At 28.7% G+C, this 18,265-nt stretch overlaps 4 protein-coding genes across 7 annotated transcripts; 3 read left to right on the forward strand and 1 right to left on the reverse strand.

Annotated features, from left to right (window-relative positions):
- The first annotated feature begins 2,495 nt into the window (after positions 1 to 2,495).
- LOC129613523 (glutactin) lies at positions 2,496 to 6,559 on the forward strand. Its single transcript, XM_055527629.1, has 7 exons — positions 2,496 to 2,569; positions 2,692 to 3,110; positions 3,636 to 3,782; positions 3,974 to 4,634; positions 4,741 to 4,928; positions 5,291 to 5,615; positions 6,258 to 6,559. The coding sequence occupies exons 2-7, from the start codon at positions 2,709 to 2,711 to the stop codon at positions 6,407 to 6,409; spliced, it is 1,875 nt and encodes a 624-aa protein (XP_055383604.1). The 5' UTR covers positions 2,496 to 2,569; positions 2,692 to 2,708; the 3' UTR covers positions 6,410 to 6,559.
- A 1,664-nt stretch (positions 6,560 to 8,223) lies between these two features.
- LOC129613450 (viral IAP-associated factor homolog) lies at positions 8,224 to 9,355 on the forward strand. 3 transcript variants are annotated; one of them, XM_055527524.1, is made up of 3 exons: positions 8,224 to 8,418; positions 8,533 to 9,255; positions 9,307 to 9,355. In XM_055527524.1, exons 1-2 carry the CDS (start codon positions 8,413 to 8,415, stop codon positions 9,223 to 9,225), a joined length of 699 nt encoding a protein of 232 aa, XP_055383499.1. In that variant the 5' UTR covers positions 8,224 to 8,412; the 3' UTR covers positions 9,226 to 9,255; positions 9,307 to 9,355. The 3 variants fall into 3 exon arrangements, with proteins under 3 accessions (XP_055383499.1, XP_055383498.1, XP_055383500.1); XM_055527523.1 differs by having other exon boundaries at positions 8,533 to 9,251; XM_055527525.1 differs by having other exon boundaries at positions 8,247 to 8,300; positions 8,355 to 8,418; positions 8,533 to 9,355.
- LOC129613449 (tuberin) lies at positions 9,321 to 16,859 on the reverse strand. Its single transcript, XM_055527522.1, has 16 exons — positions 16,059 to 16,859; positions 15,865 to 15,992; positions 15,655 to 15,813; positions 15,499 to 15,591; positions 15,308 to 15,441; positions 15,080 to 15,254; positions 14,830 to 15,024; positions 14,620 to 14,770; positions 13,806 to 14,524; positions 13,501 to 13,753; positions 13,018 to 13,446; positions 12,762 to 12,961; positions 10,052 to 12,700; positions 9,815 to 9,985; positions 9,661 to 9,756; positions 9,321 to 9,606 (listed from the first exon to the last, which is right to left on the reverse strand). Exons 1-16 carry the CDS (start codon positions 16,126 to 16,128, stop codon positions 9,466 to 9,468), a joined length of 5,763 nt encoding a protein of 1,920 aa, XP_055383497.1. The 5' UTR covers positions 16,129 to 16,859; the 3' UTR covers positions 9,321 to 9,465.
- Positions 16,860 to 17,007: 148 nt separating this feature from the next.
- Positions 17,008 to 17,948, forward strand: LOC129613567 (uncharacterized). Of its 2 annotated transcripts, XM_055527689.1 has the most exons (6): positions 17,008 to 17,046; positions 17,100 to 17,256; positions 17,377 to 17,493; positions 17,554 to 17,571; positions 17,635 to 17,719; positions 17,777 to 17,948. In XM_055527689.1, exons 2-6 carry the CDS (start codon positions 17,115 to 17,117, stop codon positions 17,829 to 17,831), a joined length of 417 nt encoding a protein of 138 aa, XP_055383664.1. In that variant the 5' UTR covers positions 17,008 to 17,046; positions 17,100 to 17,114; the 3' UTR covers positions 17,832 to 17,948. The 2 variants fall into 2 exon arrangements, with proteins under 2 accessions (XP_055383664.1, XP_055383662.1); XM_055527687.1 differs by having other exon boundaries at positions 17,377 to 17,571.
- Positions 17,949 to 18,265: the final 317 nt, after the last annotated feature.

An 18,265-nucleotide genomic window follows, 5' to 3' on the forward strand; every position in this document is an offset into this window, starting at 1 on the left:
TTTTTTTCTATTTTAATTTAAAATTCAAATAAAAATTTAAATTTTAAAATTGCAGATTCAGATATCAAAGGGTTTTAAAGTAAGTTTTCTTTAAGTTTTTAAATCTAGTTAAAATTTTCTTATTTTGAAGCAAATTGGGAGGCAAAAAGTTAGGATACAATTTCATAAACAATGTCATTTATGTTATTTTCTAACGAGAGATTATTTAGAAGTTTCAGAATTTATAGCCTGCGTAAACAAAAAAAGTTAGCTAAATTTTTTGCGTACTGTTTAACGCTGCAACTTAGAAATTTTAGTTCTAATGTTGGACTTTCAGCGCAGCGTGCATAACCGAAAACGCCCTTAGTTTCATATCTACGATATTGCAAATTTAAAGTTAGAGGCTTTATAATGCTTCGTATGTTCATACATATATACACATACACATCGCATAGATGTACATCGATATTTATACTTAAGCATTTTCAAAGACATATGTACACATATTTACATAAATATGTATATGTATATTAAAATAAATTCAACAAGTTTTCAAAATCTTACATGCTTATAATATTAAGTTCTTTCAAAATATTCAATTAAGAATATAGAGCCCAGATGCTATCATTATCCCTTATTGATAAAGATATTTTCTTTAGAGATTTATGTTAGGTTAGGTTGTTAGGATAACGTAATTCCCGTAAGATGGACCAGTTGTGATTACTTTTAAAGTAATTTATTTGAAACGAAACAAAAAAATAAGCACATGTAAGTGATGTATTTTTAACACACACCATTACATATAATTCACGATGGATTAAAGATTTAAAACTAATATAGTGAGTAAGTTAAACTTTTTATACGTAGATTTCTACCATTATTTTTTATAACGCTTTTTAAAACTGCATATTGTAGTGGATTATTTTTTAAGTTTTTATTCTTATTTTATTCCAGTTTAACCTGACAGCAAGAGTTAATGTATTTTGAATGCGTATTAAATTCATTATTCATTTCAAGTATGTACATAATAATAATATGTTAAAGTACATAGAGTGAAACGTTACAGATTTTGAGCAAAAGATTTAGTTTTTGATAGTAATTTTTCTAATATTAATATTGTATAGGAAACATTATTTTAGATAATTCAAATGTTTTAAATATTATCCAAACTATCACGAAAAGTATGTGTCTTTTAATTTCTCGATGTTAATGAAATAAACATAAATTTAAATTAATTTTACACATGATTATACAAAACATAATATACATAATATGTACGTAATAACAGCTTGTATGAAAGCGAACATAGTAAGGGTGTATTCGGAAACTGAAGTCGGACTGACTTTATTTAAAATATGTTTGTATGTAAATATTCTTAATACTTGTCGAAGAACTTAAATATGTATAATAAAAAAAATGGAAAAGTTCAGCCCCTTATTCATGCCTACAAATTACGAGTCTGAAATCTTGTTATAACATTGCTTTTGATCTTATTATAACATTTCTCATGTCCCATATTGCAGTAAACTATGGTTTTCAAATCCGATTTAACTTTGTTCTTTCAAAAGTAAATTTTTTAATTCAATAGTATTATATTGGATTAAGAGGGCAAAGATTTTCTAAAAAGGCAGCTCAATAGTTATAGATATGTATACCGAGATACTTACATACATACATATGTATATGTTAAAATAGATGTGTGTACGCACGTTTTTTAATTTATTGAATATACAACTTTGACGAAAATTACGATAATTAAGAAACAAACGTTAATATTATATATAACTAACCATTTAATATATTTACATTAATTCTTTAAACTATTTGTGCAAATGGACATCTAATGGATACCTAATGCAACGCATATATTCACGTTGCATTAGAGAGTATTAAATATTGTTAAGTTTAATTTTAAAATGATATATGTATTTTAGAAAAAATAATTTTAAACACCCTATTTAATATTGAAACATCCAAAATGAAATCCATTAAACGGCTTGAGTTTTGCTGTTATCTTTTTTTCAACTTTGATTGCAATGTAAATAATAATTAGCATACAGTACAAGACGAAATCTTTTACACTCATAATTTTTAATTTAAAAAAATTGCTTTATTTAAAATCATTTTAAATGATGTTGGATCGAAAAAATTTTGAAAATTTTTTTTTCGAGGAATGAAAATTTTTATACAAAAATAATTTATTTTGAATTTACATATCGTACTTATTGTGTAAAAAATGCAGTTGAATATTTTACAACCATGAATTATGTAATTTATGTGTAAAGAATAGTTATAATGTATTTACTTAGGTAGGTATTAATCTTTTTTTATAAATTGTTGGCTACATACATACCTACATACATATGTATCTAAATGTATGCCTCTACTAAAAATTTTTGTTGCTGATAATTTACTTGACAGGATTCAATACTTTCAAAAGATACTGTTGTAAATTTAAAATGTGTAGATCAACTTTTTTTGATTAGATTAATATTTTCTTTGGGTCTATGCTTATACACATATTATGTATATACATATTCAGGCAACTACGAATATTATATTTTATACAGTTTTATTTTTCGAGTCATAGGTACTTAAAAATGAAGTTGTTTTATTTTTCTAAAAATTTTATTCAAATTTCATACCTACTTTCTTTTTTTTTTCTTTTGTCTAAATAATTTTTGTTAATTCGCGCTACCCTATATATAATAGTGGAATGTATCATAAATATGACAGAAAATATTCAATATTCAGTTGAACAAACAGAACACTCAGCTCTTGATCTTTTGAAAAATACAACAAAAAACAAAGCCGTAAATGATTTGTTAACATCAAATTCAAAACATAATAAAAAATCACTCAAATTCAAAATGATAGCAGCCGGCTTACTATTAACAAGTACATTGATATTTACAATTGGTTTAATAGTTTATGTTGAAACAACAAGTGTATTAATTACTGAAAAATCATCACCTGTTCCAACAGCACAGCAAAATGACCTTTTAATTGGATTACCAGGGCAAGGATTTTTATTAGGGTCGAGAACGACTACATCATGGACAAATAAAACCATTTTACAATTTTTGGGTATACCATATGCAGAAGCACCAAGTGGCATACAAAGATTCAAGGTAATTTTAAATCATATCTAATGACCTACTTACATAAGTTCATATGAATTTAATTAGGTATAAAAAAGTGCAACATAATAAAAATAATAAGTATTCTAAAAAACTTGCAATCAATATTAATATGTCTGTATACATATATGTACATGCATCTTTAAACAATAAAATCTTTATGACGTCGTTGATCGTACTTATTTTTTTTGTGCTAGGTACTTATACTTATAACAGTAAACATGATTATGCCTTATATTATGAATAAATGAACACTTGATTTTAAAACAAGATTTTCAACTCTTTATATACATGTACATACATCCATATGTACACGTATATGCATTTTATGCATATTCTTAAGATAATTCTGAATAATATAAAATATGTATGAACTTATAACTACAAAACTTACATACGTAGGTTTTGGCTAACAATATCAAATGAACTTAAATAATTTTAAAATACTAAAAGAAATTTACTTAATTTTTTAATTTAAAATAAATTTTTTAAATTATTTAATTTTTCGTAATGTAGCCTCCAATTCCAAAATATCCATGGGCAGGTATATTAGATGCATCTCAATATGGACGTCCTTGTCCAGAAATTACAAAGTTAAATAAAACTAGTGACAAAAGTTATAATGTAGAAGATTGTTTAACTCTCAATATATTCACAAAAAATGTAAGTAAATGTTGTTATGCAGAAAATTATGTTAATTTAAAGGCATACATATTATTTAATTTAAAAATAGAATATGTAGGTTATATAAAATTTCTAGTAGTACTACTAAAATACCTCTTACAATTTTATTTTTTCGCAATAAATAATTTATGTATTGAATCATTTAATTTCTGTTAAAAATTAAATTTTAGAAGAAACTAAAATTACCTGTTATGGTCTACATTCATGGTGGTGGTTTTTCAAATGGGTCCGCAGCAGAATATCAACCAAATTTTCTTTTAGAAAAAGATGTAATATTAGCTGTTATACAATATAGACTGGGTGTTGTTGGATTTATTTCAACTCAATCTGATCTTATACCTGGAAATGCTGGGATGCATGACGTTATTCTAGCATTGAAGTGGATTCAAAAATATATACAATTTTTTGGTGGTGATTCAAATAAAATAACTATATTTGGTCAATCGTCTGGTGCTGCAATGGTAACCTTATTAACATTAACACCATCAATACAAAATCATAAATTATTTCATCAAGTCATTGCACAATCAGGATCAATATTCGCGCCATGGGCGATAAATGAAAATCCAATTAAAACTGCAAAAGATATTTGCAAAAAAATTTGTGAACCTGAAAAAATGGATTGCTCTACAGTTGAAAATGTTAACAAATGTCTATTGAGTGCCGATATTAAAGATCTGCTACTAATTAGTTCAAATGATTTATGTATAACATTAGGTGATTTAGGAGGAATATTACCAAAATTGCCAAAAATTTTAGCTAGCAATATTAAACAAAAATACACTGCATTGACAGGATTCACAAAACATGATGGATCGTTTATTCTCAGCGGTAAGAATTCGAATAATCGCAGTTATAAATTTATAATTTAAATTTAAAATGTTATAATTTTATAATTTAAATTTTTTTGATTCATATTTTTCTTATTTAATTTTAGTGATTTTTGATAAATGGATGAACCATATGAAAGGAAATATAGATGCAAAATCTTTATTTAATTTAATTGTAGAAAATGCTAATGATGATAATACAGGCATTATTAAAAATTTACTCTACAGAGATATTTTTTCAAATAAAAATCAAATAGATAAGTCGTTTGAGGATTTGATACCAGAATTCATTGATGTAAGTAAAAATATTTTAATGTTTAACTTCCGGTTTAAATTTCTCTAGAGTAAGCAATTTTTCAATGCTCAATACTTTCAATCGACCAAAATCATGAATAACGTGAAAATTCTGGCGGCATTAATTGTTTTTGAAAAAATGTCCATAAGCCTTTTGAGTTGACTTCTTTGAGAATGCATTAAAGGCCTTATTTTTGTAAAATCAAAATTTAAACAGAACATTTTTGCTTATCTTCGTAAAACGTTCAGATTCAATGGAAATACGGGAAAGTTTTAAATTCAAAACAGTATTAAAATTTCTGTTTAAATTCTATTAATTTTTTAATATATTTTTCTTTGTTTAAAATTTAATTTACATTTCAGCTTTGCAGTGTATTATATTTTAAATCACCAGCACTAACATTCGCACAAATGAATTCACCTTATAAAAATAATAAAACATTTTTATATACTTTCGATTACGAAGGTGCAAATACTAGATTTGGTTATGAATTAAGTACGGATCACTATCCATTTAATGGTGGGGTTCATCATTCTGATGATTATATTTATTTATTTCCATATCATTATAAAAATGTGAATGAACATGACACCAAGATCATTCAAAAGATGGTAAATATATGGACGTCATTTGCTATTAAGGGCATTCCAACTTATTCTGATAATGTAGAATTATCGCCAATGAATGGTAAGGCATATTATAAAGTATAAAATTATATAATAACGTTTTAATTATTTTTAAATACTTGACACTTATAATTATTTTTAAATATTTGATAAATAAAGTACACACAGCTAAAATGCATTGCGCGATATCTTAAATAAACCCATCGCAATTGCCATATACTGAAATCTGGTCACGAGATCCGAACGTATCCCAAAATGTAATATGTGAAATTTTTTCGAAAGTTGAGCTCTTTGTTTCACCTCGAGTGAATTTTTTTTTGTTATTTCGTACATGGTATCGGAGGTGCATAGGGTATACATAATAATGCATATGTGTGTATATGTATTTACATAGGAATGGACCATAAAAAAACATAAATAATGTGCATTTACAAATTTTGCTCGAAACAGATTTTTAAGTTTTTTGTTCTATCCACTAAATATTATGTGGAAAATTAAAATCTATTCAGTTGATATGACCTTGGAGTCGATGATAAAATTAATTGTACATATGTACCTATATACCTAAATGTTGAATATAATTTTTTAATATGTAGTTATCATACAATATAGACACTTCTACTACCTATTCGCAAATACTTTTTATCATTACTATAAAATTCAGATTGAATTAAATTAAATTAAACTCTTCGTTTTAATAAAGGTATTGGGCCATATATAAAAATAAATGAAAATATTACAATTGGAAACGATTATAGTGATGAATTTTTTGCTGCAATAAATGATCCAGAAAACTTTAAATTAAAGAAAAACATTGTAGAATCAAGGTACTACCCCTATTCAACAGCTGTCTAGTACTCTTATACTAATACAAAATTGTAAAAAATCTGTAAATGGCTAAAATTAATAATAATAGCATATTATATTATTTTCATCATATTTATTTATATTTTAGTTTTAGCACGTACATAAAATTTATTATATAGTTACAAAGTTTGAAAATATTAATAAATGAATAATAAAATATATTTGACAAAAATGGCGCAATTGTAATTTATTTAGGCTATTATTTGTTTTGAAAGTAAATTAATTAAAATAATATCTCATTTACAATTGGTTTTTACTATTCAAAACTTTAAGGGACCTATTAAACTTTAACCCAACTAAAACGCAAATGGATAGTCATAAATTTCCAAAACTAGTCAAACTGACTAGCCATTAGTTTTTCTATATCGTGTTTTTGTGTCTACATTCCGTAAGTAAAAGAAGGCACTTAAGGCTAAATTAAGTTCGCTTTAGTGCTTTTGTACAAAACAAATCTCCTTACTAATACTTCAACTGCTATGACAGTTCTTACTGCTATTTAATCCTGCACAGTATATAAATTTAAAAATTTTTTATACCTTTAAAAGTTTCACTAAACGGCACTTGATGTCTTAAAATTACCAATTGGTACCAGTCAGGAATTAGTACGGCGAATATAAAAGTAGTAAAACAGAGAAATATGTTACAGTAAAGACTAGGCAGCACTGGCTCTGCAACTCAAAAGCAGAGCTGTTATTTTGGGCTCCGAACCGAACTTCTTTTTACCTTTTGTTTACTTATGCTCCGATGCTCCACTAGTCTATTAAACTAGATCCACTTGTTCCGATTTGTAAATTATGGATACAAAAAACCCCTTTCTAAGAATAATTTGAACATTTTTGAACTCATTACTTAAGTGATTTTGTTTTTGGTTTTTTAACATAATATGTAGATATCACTTACTTTGATTTTGAATTTTATTAAATATAAAAATATACAAAAATAATATTCTGAGCTATTCAATAATAATATGTAGCTCTATAATTCTATGTACATTATATAAAGAAAATCAACCTCAAAACACAAAAATAACAACTCCATACAAAAATGAATTTCACATGTACTTACTTAAATAGTCCTAAACACAGAATCATAAGAAGCCAAATTTAAAACTTCCTCGTGTAATTTTTTTTGTGTTTTGTCACAACTTTTCGGATTTCTAAAAAAACTTGAAAATATGTTGGTTATTGATGAAATACGTTTCTTTATTTGTGGTGAAATGTCTACTCTGAGAGACTTCAACTAAAACGTTTGTATTTTTATGTAACTGTGAATAATAAATTTGTTTCCATATTTGTATTTTTTTAACAAAAATTATCCATCTACTCTACGGCAGGCTAGTCACCTACCTAGTTAAACCCTATGACGCTATGAAACTAGTGCATGAGAAATCATGCACTAGCCCTATGCTCCTTCTAGGAGTGAACAAAGGAAAAAAAAAAAAAAAAAAAATCCATCTACCAATATTGTTTTGAAAATTTTGCTAATAATGCCACTGTCTGTATAGGCAAAATTGGAAATACAGATTCTAAATATATTTTATATATCATGATGATCGAAGGCTAAATGTATATTACATTTAGATAAATGTATATGTATGTGATGTGTGAGATAGGTACATGACATGTAAGACTGGATATTCTTTAGTAATAATTTAAAAATATTTCTAAACGAATTAAGTATAGTTAAAACATTAAAGTTGTATATTATTTTATAATATTACAACATCGGGTAGTCGTGTTGACGTTCCACAATTGAAAGCTCCATTTTTTTCGTAAAATCGGCTACTCTGTAAAATTGTAAAACGACAGCCTTGCTCAAAAGTCAAATAAGAATGGCAAGGGGACGGTTGATACATCATCTATCATAAATTAAAAGAGAAGTATATCGAAATTCGAAATTAATTACTTCAAAAATTAATTTCAGACTTTTTAAGTTTTTTTTAAAAGTAGCATTTTATATATTTTATTTTTTTGAGGATTTGAATCTACGCAATGCTTGTAAGTTATTTTTTTTAAGCACGTGTGCTTATATCCATATTATGTTCTAAATTTTACATCAGCTGTTCATGACCATATAAGGTAAAAACTTTAATGAGAATTTTAACATTTTAGAATCCTGACGAAGATACAGAATGGAATGATATTTTACGATCTAAGGGTATTCTCCCTCCAAAACCTAAAGAGACTGAAATAACAGAAGAGGAAATTGTTTCGATAGTAGAAAAAACTATTAAACAAAAGACACAAAATGATGGTAAAAAAGAATTAGATCAAATGAATTTAGATGAGCTAGATGAGTTAGAAGATTCTGAAGATGAATATGTTTTGGAGGAGTATAGACGTAAGAGAATAGCTGAAATGAAAGCTATTGCAGAAAAATCAAAATTTGGTGTAGTTTGTTCCATTAGCGCTCAAGACTATGTGGACGAAGTGAACAAAGCTGGAGAGGGGATTTGGGTCGTTTTACATTTATATGCAAATGGGGTTCCTTTATGTAATATAATAAATCATTATATGGCATCCTTAGCACAAAAGTATCCTCAAACAAAATTCCTGAAGTCGGTCGCTACAACATGCATTGCAGATTTCCCTGAAAAAAATTGTCCAAGTATTTTTATATATTATGAAGGCAATTTAAAAAAGCAATATATAGGATCAGTAGAATTAAGAGGAGACAAATTGACAAAGGACGAATTAGAATGGATGCTTGGGCAATCAGGAGCTATTAATACTGATTTAAAAGAAGACCCACGTCCAAAAATTCGGGATAAAATGCAAAATGATTTACAGTTTTGCGATTTTTAAATTATACTTTAAAATTGTTTATATATGTATGTAAATTTATGTATAAATAAGTTTTGTTTATATATAACCTTTCTTTTTTAGGTAATTTAAAAAAATAAAATATTGGTTTGTATTTTTGTGTGGATAAGTATATTTTTGTATATATGTAACGAACACTTTTAAAATATTTTGTTAAATCTAAACATTTACAAAGAAATTTTTAGAAAATTGTAAAACAAATTTTTGTAACAGAAAACCAAATTATGTATATTTTGTAAAATCGTGCATATTTGGTCTGTGAATTTTTGAAACATCTCCCGATGAACCTGATGTACCCACTCCCCCACTAGCGCTGGTTGCTGTATCTTGATCCATTGTCGAAGTGTGCGATTCTCTAAGTAACTGAAAGAAAATTGACAAATGTTGAATTTTTACACGAATATTGATAAACATTACCTTTGCTCGAATATTTTTTATTTTTCTTAATCTTTCAAGCCAATTCGATGCATAAGGATTTTTGCTCTTCAAACTTTGATATACATGAGATGCAAGCTAAAATATACAATGTCACATATATATTATAAATCATTTTTATATTGGTAAATATTACATTTGCATGTAAAGCTAATTGCCGTGCCAACAATGGTGCACTGCGATCTGAAACAATTTTCGGATCTGGGTGACAAACGAAATTAGCGATTTCTTTCCGAGCTTTAACAAAAACTTTATTAGCGTTTAGTTCCAGTGGTTGCACCACAACGCACGCATAGTTAAATTGACCCTAGAATTTATAAAAGTTCGAATTTTTAATGTCTATCAATCATGCTTAAACTAAGTATGTATTTACTTTTATTGTTTGTAAATTATATTCTTCACCACTTTCATTATAAACTATGCTGACGTAGTCGTTTCCAATATGTAATTTTTTCTGATTGCAATTAGGATCGTTCTCTTTGTTCGGCATCAAAGTTGCAACATGGAAAGTGACATGTACAGTATCATCTTTCCAAACGTATGTAAATAAACCATCTTTGCCATTTTCTTCCATGCCCACAAAAAAATTATGCTCCTTTCCCTCTTTTAAGCTTATTAAAGTTCCTATATTTCTTAGAAATTCAAAATAACGTAAACTTCCATAGCGATTTTTTAAAATTTCTGTTTCGTTATTGCATTGACCTGGTCCAACGTATAACACTCCTATTTTATGAGTTTCAAATGGTGGAATTAGATCCAGCAACTTCACAGCATTTGTATTTTCCTGGTTTATTTTTATAGGAGTTTCAATACACTGTAATTGTCCTGTATGAAAAAGTTGCAAAAAAATGAAGCTGGGATCAATTCCAAGCCTTAAATTTGATGGTGGCGTGTGTGGACCTCTTTGCCTGAATGTGGGTGTGCTGCGTATAACTGAATTTCGATTCACTTCCCGTACTACAGAAATTGTTTTTGAACGTACTCGGGGCATATCTCCGTTATCCCCACCGCTTGAGTCTCCAACATTTGGTGCAAAAGACGCTATTTTATTTGCTGCGTTTTTCGCTAAAAGGCGAGGAGAAAGGGGAATTGGCGATTGGGGTGGTTTAGTTGAAAGCTTTTGAATATCTAATGGTATTTTAAGACTGGTCGTAGATGCCGAAGTTGTTACATTGTAAGTAGCTGGTTGACTCGTCACATCGTCAGCTGAATGTTGTTTTGGTGGAAGTACAGGTATGTCATTGGTATTTAAAGAGTCACTTTTTCTATCATTTTTTTCGCAATTGGATGTAATAGTTAATGGTGATTTATTATTTTCAGTGTTTTTAACTATATGACTTTTTATTAAATCAGAGTGACTCGGAGGAGTTGAACCAGGAATTTCTTCAGGTATAGCTTCGCAGCTTACTCTCATGTCCTTAGAAAAACCACTGCTATTGCTCATTTTTTTCTTTTGCAGTTGCTCTGCAATTATATTTTCACTATTTATTTCGTCTGCCTCAGATTGGTGGGCAGCAACTGTTACGACAGTGGCGACAATGCCGTCTGTCCATTGTTTACTGGATTCTGATTTGGAACTACCTTTTGTATGCGTGAACGGGCTTCTCCAGCTTGAACTCATTTCTGGGCTCGAGTTAACTCGTCTCACTGGGTTTCTTGATCTTGATCCCTCTGAATATTTTCTACCACAATCATCAAAAGGCAAATCATCGTTATTTTCGTCTTCATCAGGCTCAACATCACTAAAGCTTCCCGCTGATTCTTTATTCGAAATTATCTTTTTTGGAATATCAATGGGACCCGATGTTCCAGTTAAAGAAGACGTTATTTCTTCTTGCCTTTTAAGTTTTAATTTAGCTACAGCTTTCGCAGTAGAGTGCTCATTTTGTTCCATTTTTTTTTCTTTGCTAAAAGTTTCACCTGTTTCCTTACTTAAACTAGTTTCTACAGCTTTATCAATTATGTCAGCATTTGCAATCGATGTAAATGATTTATTTTCATTTAAAAATTTAGGTCCAAAAACCCCGCCGTAGTGACTAGGCATGAAAAGACCTATTAAGTCATTAAAGGGTATATCATTTCCCAAACAATCATTTGCAATAGGATTTTGAATTCTCATTATCCAGGAGATATTCCCTGTTGCACGTCTTATAAGTATTTCAGCCCAACCGGTACAACTTCTAGCACAAACTGGCTGTTGAATTGTCGTTGCTGTGCTAACATGTTGCTGAAAGGGATGTTGACTTACTATACCATCTCTATTATTTTCCACTCTGTTTTCAATTGAATCAGGATTGCTGCCTCGTCTTGGTAAAGTTTCCAAAGATCCAGAAGAACTGTTAGAAGTTTGACGTAACTTATTAATGCCACCATCTAAAGATGTTGGGTGTTGTGATGAAGAGGAAGTTGACGAAGTTAAATCAATACTTCCACCAGAATCTGTACCACTACTGTATTGCAGACTTGCCTTGGTGTACCTTTTGTTTTGAAATTCCGAAGTATCCTTTGTTTGCGCAATCAAAACTTCTGGAGAACTTGGTGCGACACCAAATGAATTAATACTATTTGAATCTAATTTATTAACGGAATGAACTGATGCGTTTTTATCTATTTGACATCTTTCGCAGAGCCCATTTCGAGTAGGAGCAGATCCGCAACCACTAGTTGTAATTGTAACTATGTTTTGCCCTACAATCCAATGCTGCGATATTCCATCTTTAAGCAGCATCTGAACTGCAGGTAATCGTTTTGGCAAAGCTGAGCATGGAGAAAATGTGTGTCTTGCTAAAAAATCTATGCATGTTTCCGCTAATTCAGTATGAAAATGTTTAAGACCTTCATTCATTAAAGGGCGTAAGTTACTTGAAGAGCTTTCGCCAGCTTTGATATTACGACCATGGCTACTGCGTTCCGTTAGGCTTGTACTACGTTTTCGACTAGAGGAATCCTCATTTAAGACTTGGAAATCTGAACGCGATGTTATTTTATTTTCTTCAAAAAGCTGAAGATTTGACTGTATAGACTGTATATGAAAAAAATTTATTTCTTTAGATAAATTAAATCAATATAATTAATGTACATACCGATATAATATAGTTAACAAAATTTTTCCTGAACGTAAGTTTACATTTTAAAAACCATCCAGCTATTACATGATATGCCAATGAGACGACATAATGATCGTATTTTTGGGGTTTTGTGTAAGGTAAAGTAATTGCAAAAACATACATATACTGAAGGGGTACAAAATTTGTAAACAAGTTATTTGGTAATCGACTTAATACTAAAAAAGAGTATTTTATAAAACATTATCGTAATGTCAAGTCTAAATGAACTAACTTGAAAGAAATTCTAACACAGGTATAGCCACTTGAACGTTATCGGACATTTTACTCATTTCTAACAACACATCTGGTAATTTTCGCATAAGGACCTCCGGCATTTCTAATATCATTATGGTCAATGTATTAATGCAGATATTGGCGACTCTTTGGAAAACTCCAATCTTCAAGGTTTCAATAATATAGTTTTGCCATTTGGATCTTAAGAACTGATGATATATAACTAAAGAAGCCATGGCGGGAAGAATTAAATAACTCAAATCGTCTGAGGAAGGTTTAACTGCTTTCAAAAACTTTCTATCTTTCTTTGAACAAAATAGTAACCAAAGAGCATTTGCTAATGATTCAATGTCATTGCCTTGAATAATAGCTTTGTTTTGCAAAATATTAGGTAGCTCTTTAAGAACCATTTGGAAAACTTGATAATCTAAAACAGATATTATTATTTTTTTATTTTAAAATTAATCAATCTCCTTTATACCTTTTTCTTTTTCCAGGCAAATCACTATTAATTTACAAGCAGGACGTATTGATATGGCCGTAAAGTTGATAGGCGGTATTGTGTCGAGATTACTTTGTGTTGATATTTGGTGTTGATAAGTAACATCAGATAGTGACAATTTTGAATCTATGCCTAGATAATGACTATATCGTATGGTCCCATTGTTGGAAGGATCAGGAAATCCTATATGATAAGTATGACTTGCACGCGCTTTAAGCATCCAAGAAAATATCTTAAACACAATATGTTGTTAAGAAAAACCTTAATAAAATATGATATTTTACCTTTTCTCTGATAGCATTTGATTGCTCAAACACTTTTGGCATCTTATAATGTTTTTCTAAATGTTCTATGAGCATTTTAAAAATTCGAATAGCATGACAAGAGGGTAACTTATATAATTTCACCATGAAAACTTCAATAAGACCTTCAACTACCGTGAGAACATCTAGTTCTGTTTCGGATTGTAAAACTGTACCATCTTCTCCAAAAACTTCAAAAGGCCTATTTAAAATTTTTTCTAGAATGTCAAGCAGTTCTCCACATCTTTTTGTTTCGCAATGCAATGAAAAATCAGTTAAAGCTTTGGCCACGGCATTACGTACTTTTAAGTCTTCTTCCGAAGATATATTATGAAATTCTGGTATTACAACTCTTTCAAGTATTTCCTCCTCATACCCAGCACGATTTGTGTCCATTATCTTAATCAATGCATAAACAGTTTCCACTCGAATTTCTGTATTCGGTATATGATAAAATCTTTGAATGAATTCGCGCAAGATTTGTAACCATTCTGGTCGCGTAGCTGATATTTTTAAAGAGCGATATTCTATTAGATTAAGGACCGATTGGATCGGCCTACTTTCTGCTATTTTTTCAATTAGGTCATAAATTACTTCTGTATTGATACAAATTTCATTACTGTGTAGCATATCTTCAATTTTATCAATTGCTTCGTGATATTTGGTTTTCAATGCGTTTTCCTTGGACATCCCGTTGCACTCTACAATTCGAGAATAATCCAGAATGAATAAATAAACAAATAAAAAAATAAATAATACAAGAATTTGCAATGCCAAAAAATAACAAAATATATACCATAAAAATATATGTTGTCAGCAATTGATAATAAAATATCGCATACGACATCCCAAACATGCTCAGATAAATCTTTGCCGAATTTGTCGACGAAGAGGGATATACTTAAGATTACTTCATAAGTTACATGGACTTTTTGACTATTTAAAGCCTGAAATTAAATAAATTTAACCAACATAGCTACATATATGATTTTAGCAGTATAATTACATGATAAAAGCTTGTTAAAACCGGTGACATTGATGTCATTGTAACAGCTGGATATACAAACACTCCCATCGTAATATGGAAAACTGCACCACGGAGCAAAAACTCATCACCATAAAAATTTTTGTCTTTTAATATGCTGCACATTATCAATAAGGAAGCATAACCTAAGTTCGTCCCCAGTAGTTTTTTCATGTTCTGTAAACCATATCTTATAAAAGACGATTTGTTTCATTAAAAAAAATTTAAGCACCTTCCATGATGTTTGACAATAGTTATGCACATTGATAGTTCTACATAAAGTAACTACACATAATGCTAATGTTTCATTGGGGAAAATTGTATAACATATTACTGCATCTAGTACTTTTAAACATTGTAATCCTATTTCATCAACTTCGGTATTGCAGCTAAGATTACATACATGACTAAATGTGTCTAAATTAATATTAAAATTTTATTCGAATAAAATTTACATTACTTAACGATTCCTACTATTATTTCATTATCCAAATGAGCTGCGTTAAATTTTACAATATTCTCAAGTACTTCTAAGTAGGGTTCCATCAATTCTCCAATCATTAAAGGGGCCCACTGAAGCATTAGTTTTCCAATCTGAAAGGCATTTACTGTACAATTTCAAGGTGGCTTTTATTTATATATTCTAAGTACTTTTTCTTCAAAATTTGTTATGTCTTTGCCATTTTCTGTAAGAGCAATTAATAAATCCAGACGATGTCGTAAATCCTCCATCACTTCATGCTTCTAAAAATATAGTGATTTCAATAAAATAGTAAGATATCGTGTATAATTATATAGTTATTGCACTTGTATCACTAAGAAAAAGTGTTCCCTCATTAAGGACAAGTTCGCATATTGCCCTTGTATCAATTTTTTGTAAAAAGTTAACGTTATTTGTCGATGCTCTGTCGATTTATTATCCACAATCAGATCTTTTGTCAATTCCCAAAGTTTACATATAGCAGCCTGGAAAATGACCAAATTATTTTCAATTTTAATTATAAATTAATTTTTTACATCTTCTAATTTCGTGGTTAAAACCATTTCACCTAAGTCTTTTAAAGTTTTACATCTTTGCGCAACCGGATTTTCGGGTCGTAGTTCACGTTCAAGTTCTGGACCAAGTTCTCTTTCTTTAACACCAACTGTTTGAATTTTATTTATTCTTCTGTATTGTTTAAATAGGTACATACTCCAAAGTTTTAACTTACCTCCAGTCTTAGAAGCTTTGAAGAAATGACGAAGCTTGTTCAAAGCATTGTCTTTATCTTTAGAGCTCATACTGTTGCACTTTATTTAGAATATTATGTGCAAGTGGTTTTAATATCTCGAAATGGTAAAAATTTATTCTTAATACAAAATAAATTTTTTAAATAAATTTAATGAAACCACTTTTCTATTTCTTATATGTCCATTTTAATGTTTTACCAAAGAATAATTACACATACAACTATATATAGTAAATATATATAATATATCCACGGCTGACAGCAGTTTTTGATATACCAAGGACATATCGCATATGTTTATATGTTGACACTTTAACAAAAATATCAATTCAAGAATTGACATAAAATTAACTGCGACAGTAATAGGTCATGAGTCAAACAGTTAAATTTTAATTTCTGACAATTAGTTATTCAAAGTCCATGAAAAGAAAACTGTTTGTTGAAAAATTCATCGTTTTTTTTCAAATGAATTATTTTTTAACTATTTCGAATAAGAAACGAAAATGTGAGGAGGGAATGAATTTTAATGGGTGAAGTTTTGACACCTTATTCTTTTGTCATTTAGCTTGAGTTGACACATATAAGCAATTAACCTGAGTATGTGGGCCTGATTTTAACCTGTAACGACTAATGAGTAAACTTCAGTTAGCGCGTTTAATACACACGAGTCGTTCGTAATTGACGCTGGATACATCCCTAATTCGAAACATTTTTTAGTTTATTTAGTTGTCGATTAGTCGAGGTCTTAACTTTTAACATTTTTTTATAATAAACTACAAGTAGAGAGAAAGATAAGAATAATATGTTAATTTCGTGATAATCATCTTAGAAATTTTCATATTTAGATATTGTATCTAATGACAATTTCTTCATTATTTACATATTTGCAAAAAGTATTCGTTTAAAATTTGAAGAAGTTTTATGTGAAATTTTTTTAAAGATTAAAATAATATTTTAAATTCAATTCAAGGTAGTTCAATTTAAATAATACGCTTTAAATGAATGTGAAAAGTGGTATTTTAGGTAGGTAGTCTTTTGATGACCGAAATCATGGAATTGGGTATTTGCCCAAGAAAACGTTTAAATTCAGACGAAAGTTATTACATTTTGCAGTCTAAGGTACATGTAAATCAGAAAATTTTAGATTTGAGCGATCCTAAGAGAATGAAAGAAATTTACAGTAAGTTTCAAAGAAAGACTTAAATTAATTTACAAAACAGATTTACAGTTTGAAGAGATTACAGTATAAATTTATAATTAGAAAGTAAAATGTGCGGTCTTTACTCTTCCACTTTTTCAGATAAAACTAGGGAACTGCTTTTTAGGGGAGCGAAAGATATGAATGCTAACTTGGAAAAAAGCTACGACTTTATGAATATTTTTTTAAATGGAACAGGAAACATCAAATATGAAAATGGTATAAAAACTTTAAAAATATTAAAAAACTCAAATTGTTGTAATAAAATATCTTATATAGCGTCAGATTGTTCAAATTGTAAGTTCAATTATAACATGTTTTTCTCGTATGTGTATATGTATGTATAATCGTTTTTTCTAGGTAATTTGTGCCTATGCGAACATTGTGGATTTTCGTGTGTAAACCTCTGCGGGGCCGTGTTATGTACTACTTGCATTACATTATTGCAAGTTCAAATATTTTTGTTTTAGTATAATCTTGTAATATACATTTTTTATTTTAGTGAATGTGGAACATTTGATGAGCCCATTTGTAAACAATGCAAATATCTGATGTAACAATGCAATATTTTCAATTATTAGAACTTTTAATTTAAATTAAAAATTTAACTAGGTATACAAGCATTTTATTAAAATAAAAATAATGCAAAATATATTTGAAAATAAAACTATGAGTATTATTGTATAAACCATCTCAGTTAAATGTTAGAAGATTATCAGAAAATTAAACAGTATTGGCAGGAAAGTGTATGCATAAAAAATATAATTTTATACATATATAGTACAAGTTACATACATAAATTTTCTCTTTCATTAAATAAGTGAAAACGCAAAATTAATGCCATATATATCTATAAGGCCACCAAGCTGAAATTATTTTCCGAATTTTTGAAAAACAATTTTTAATCTTTTATGTTTTCGTAGTATGCTGATTAAAATATTTTTTTATTTTTTTTTTTTGTGAAATTTTAGTATTCTTTGTGACTGAGCAC

Source organism: Condylostylus longicornis, unplaced genomic scaffold (genome assembly GCF_029603195.1).
Source record: "Condylostylus longicornis isolate FDR11 unplaced genomic scaffold, ASM2960319v2 ptg000084l, whole genome shotgun sequence".
In the NCBI taxonomy this organism is placed as follows: Eukaryota; Metazoa; Arthropoda; class Insecta; order Diptera; family Dolichopodidae; genus Condylostylus; species Condylostylus longicornis.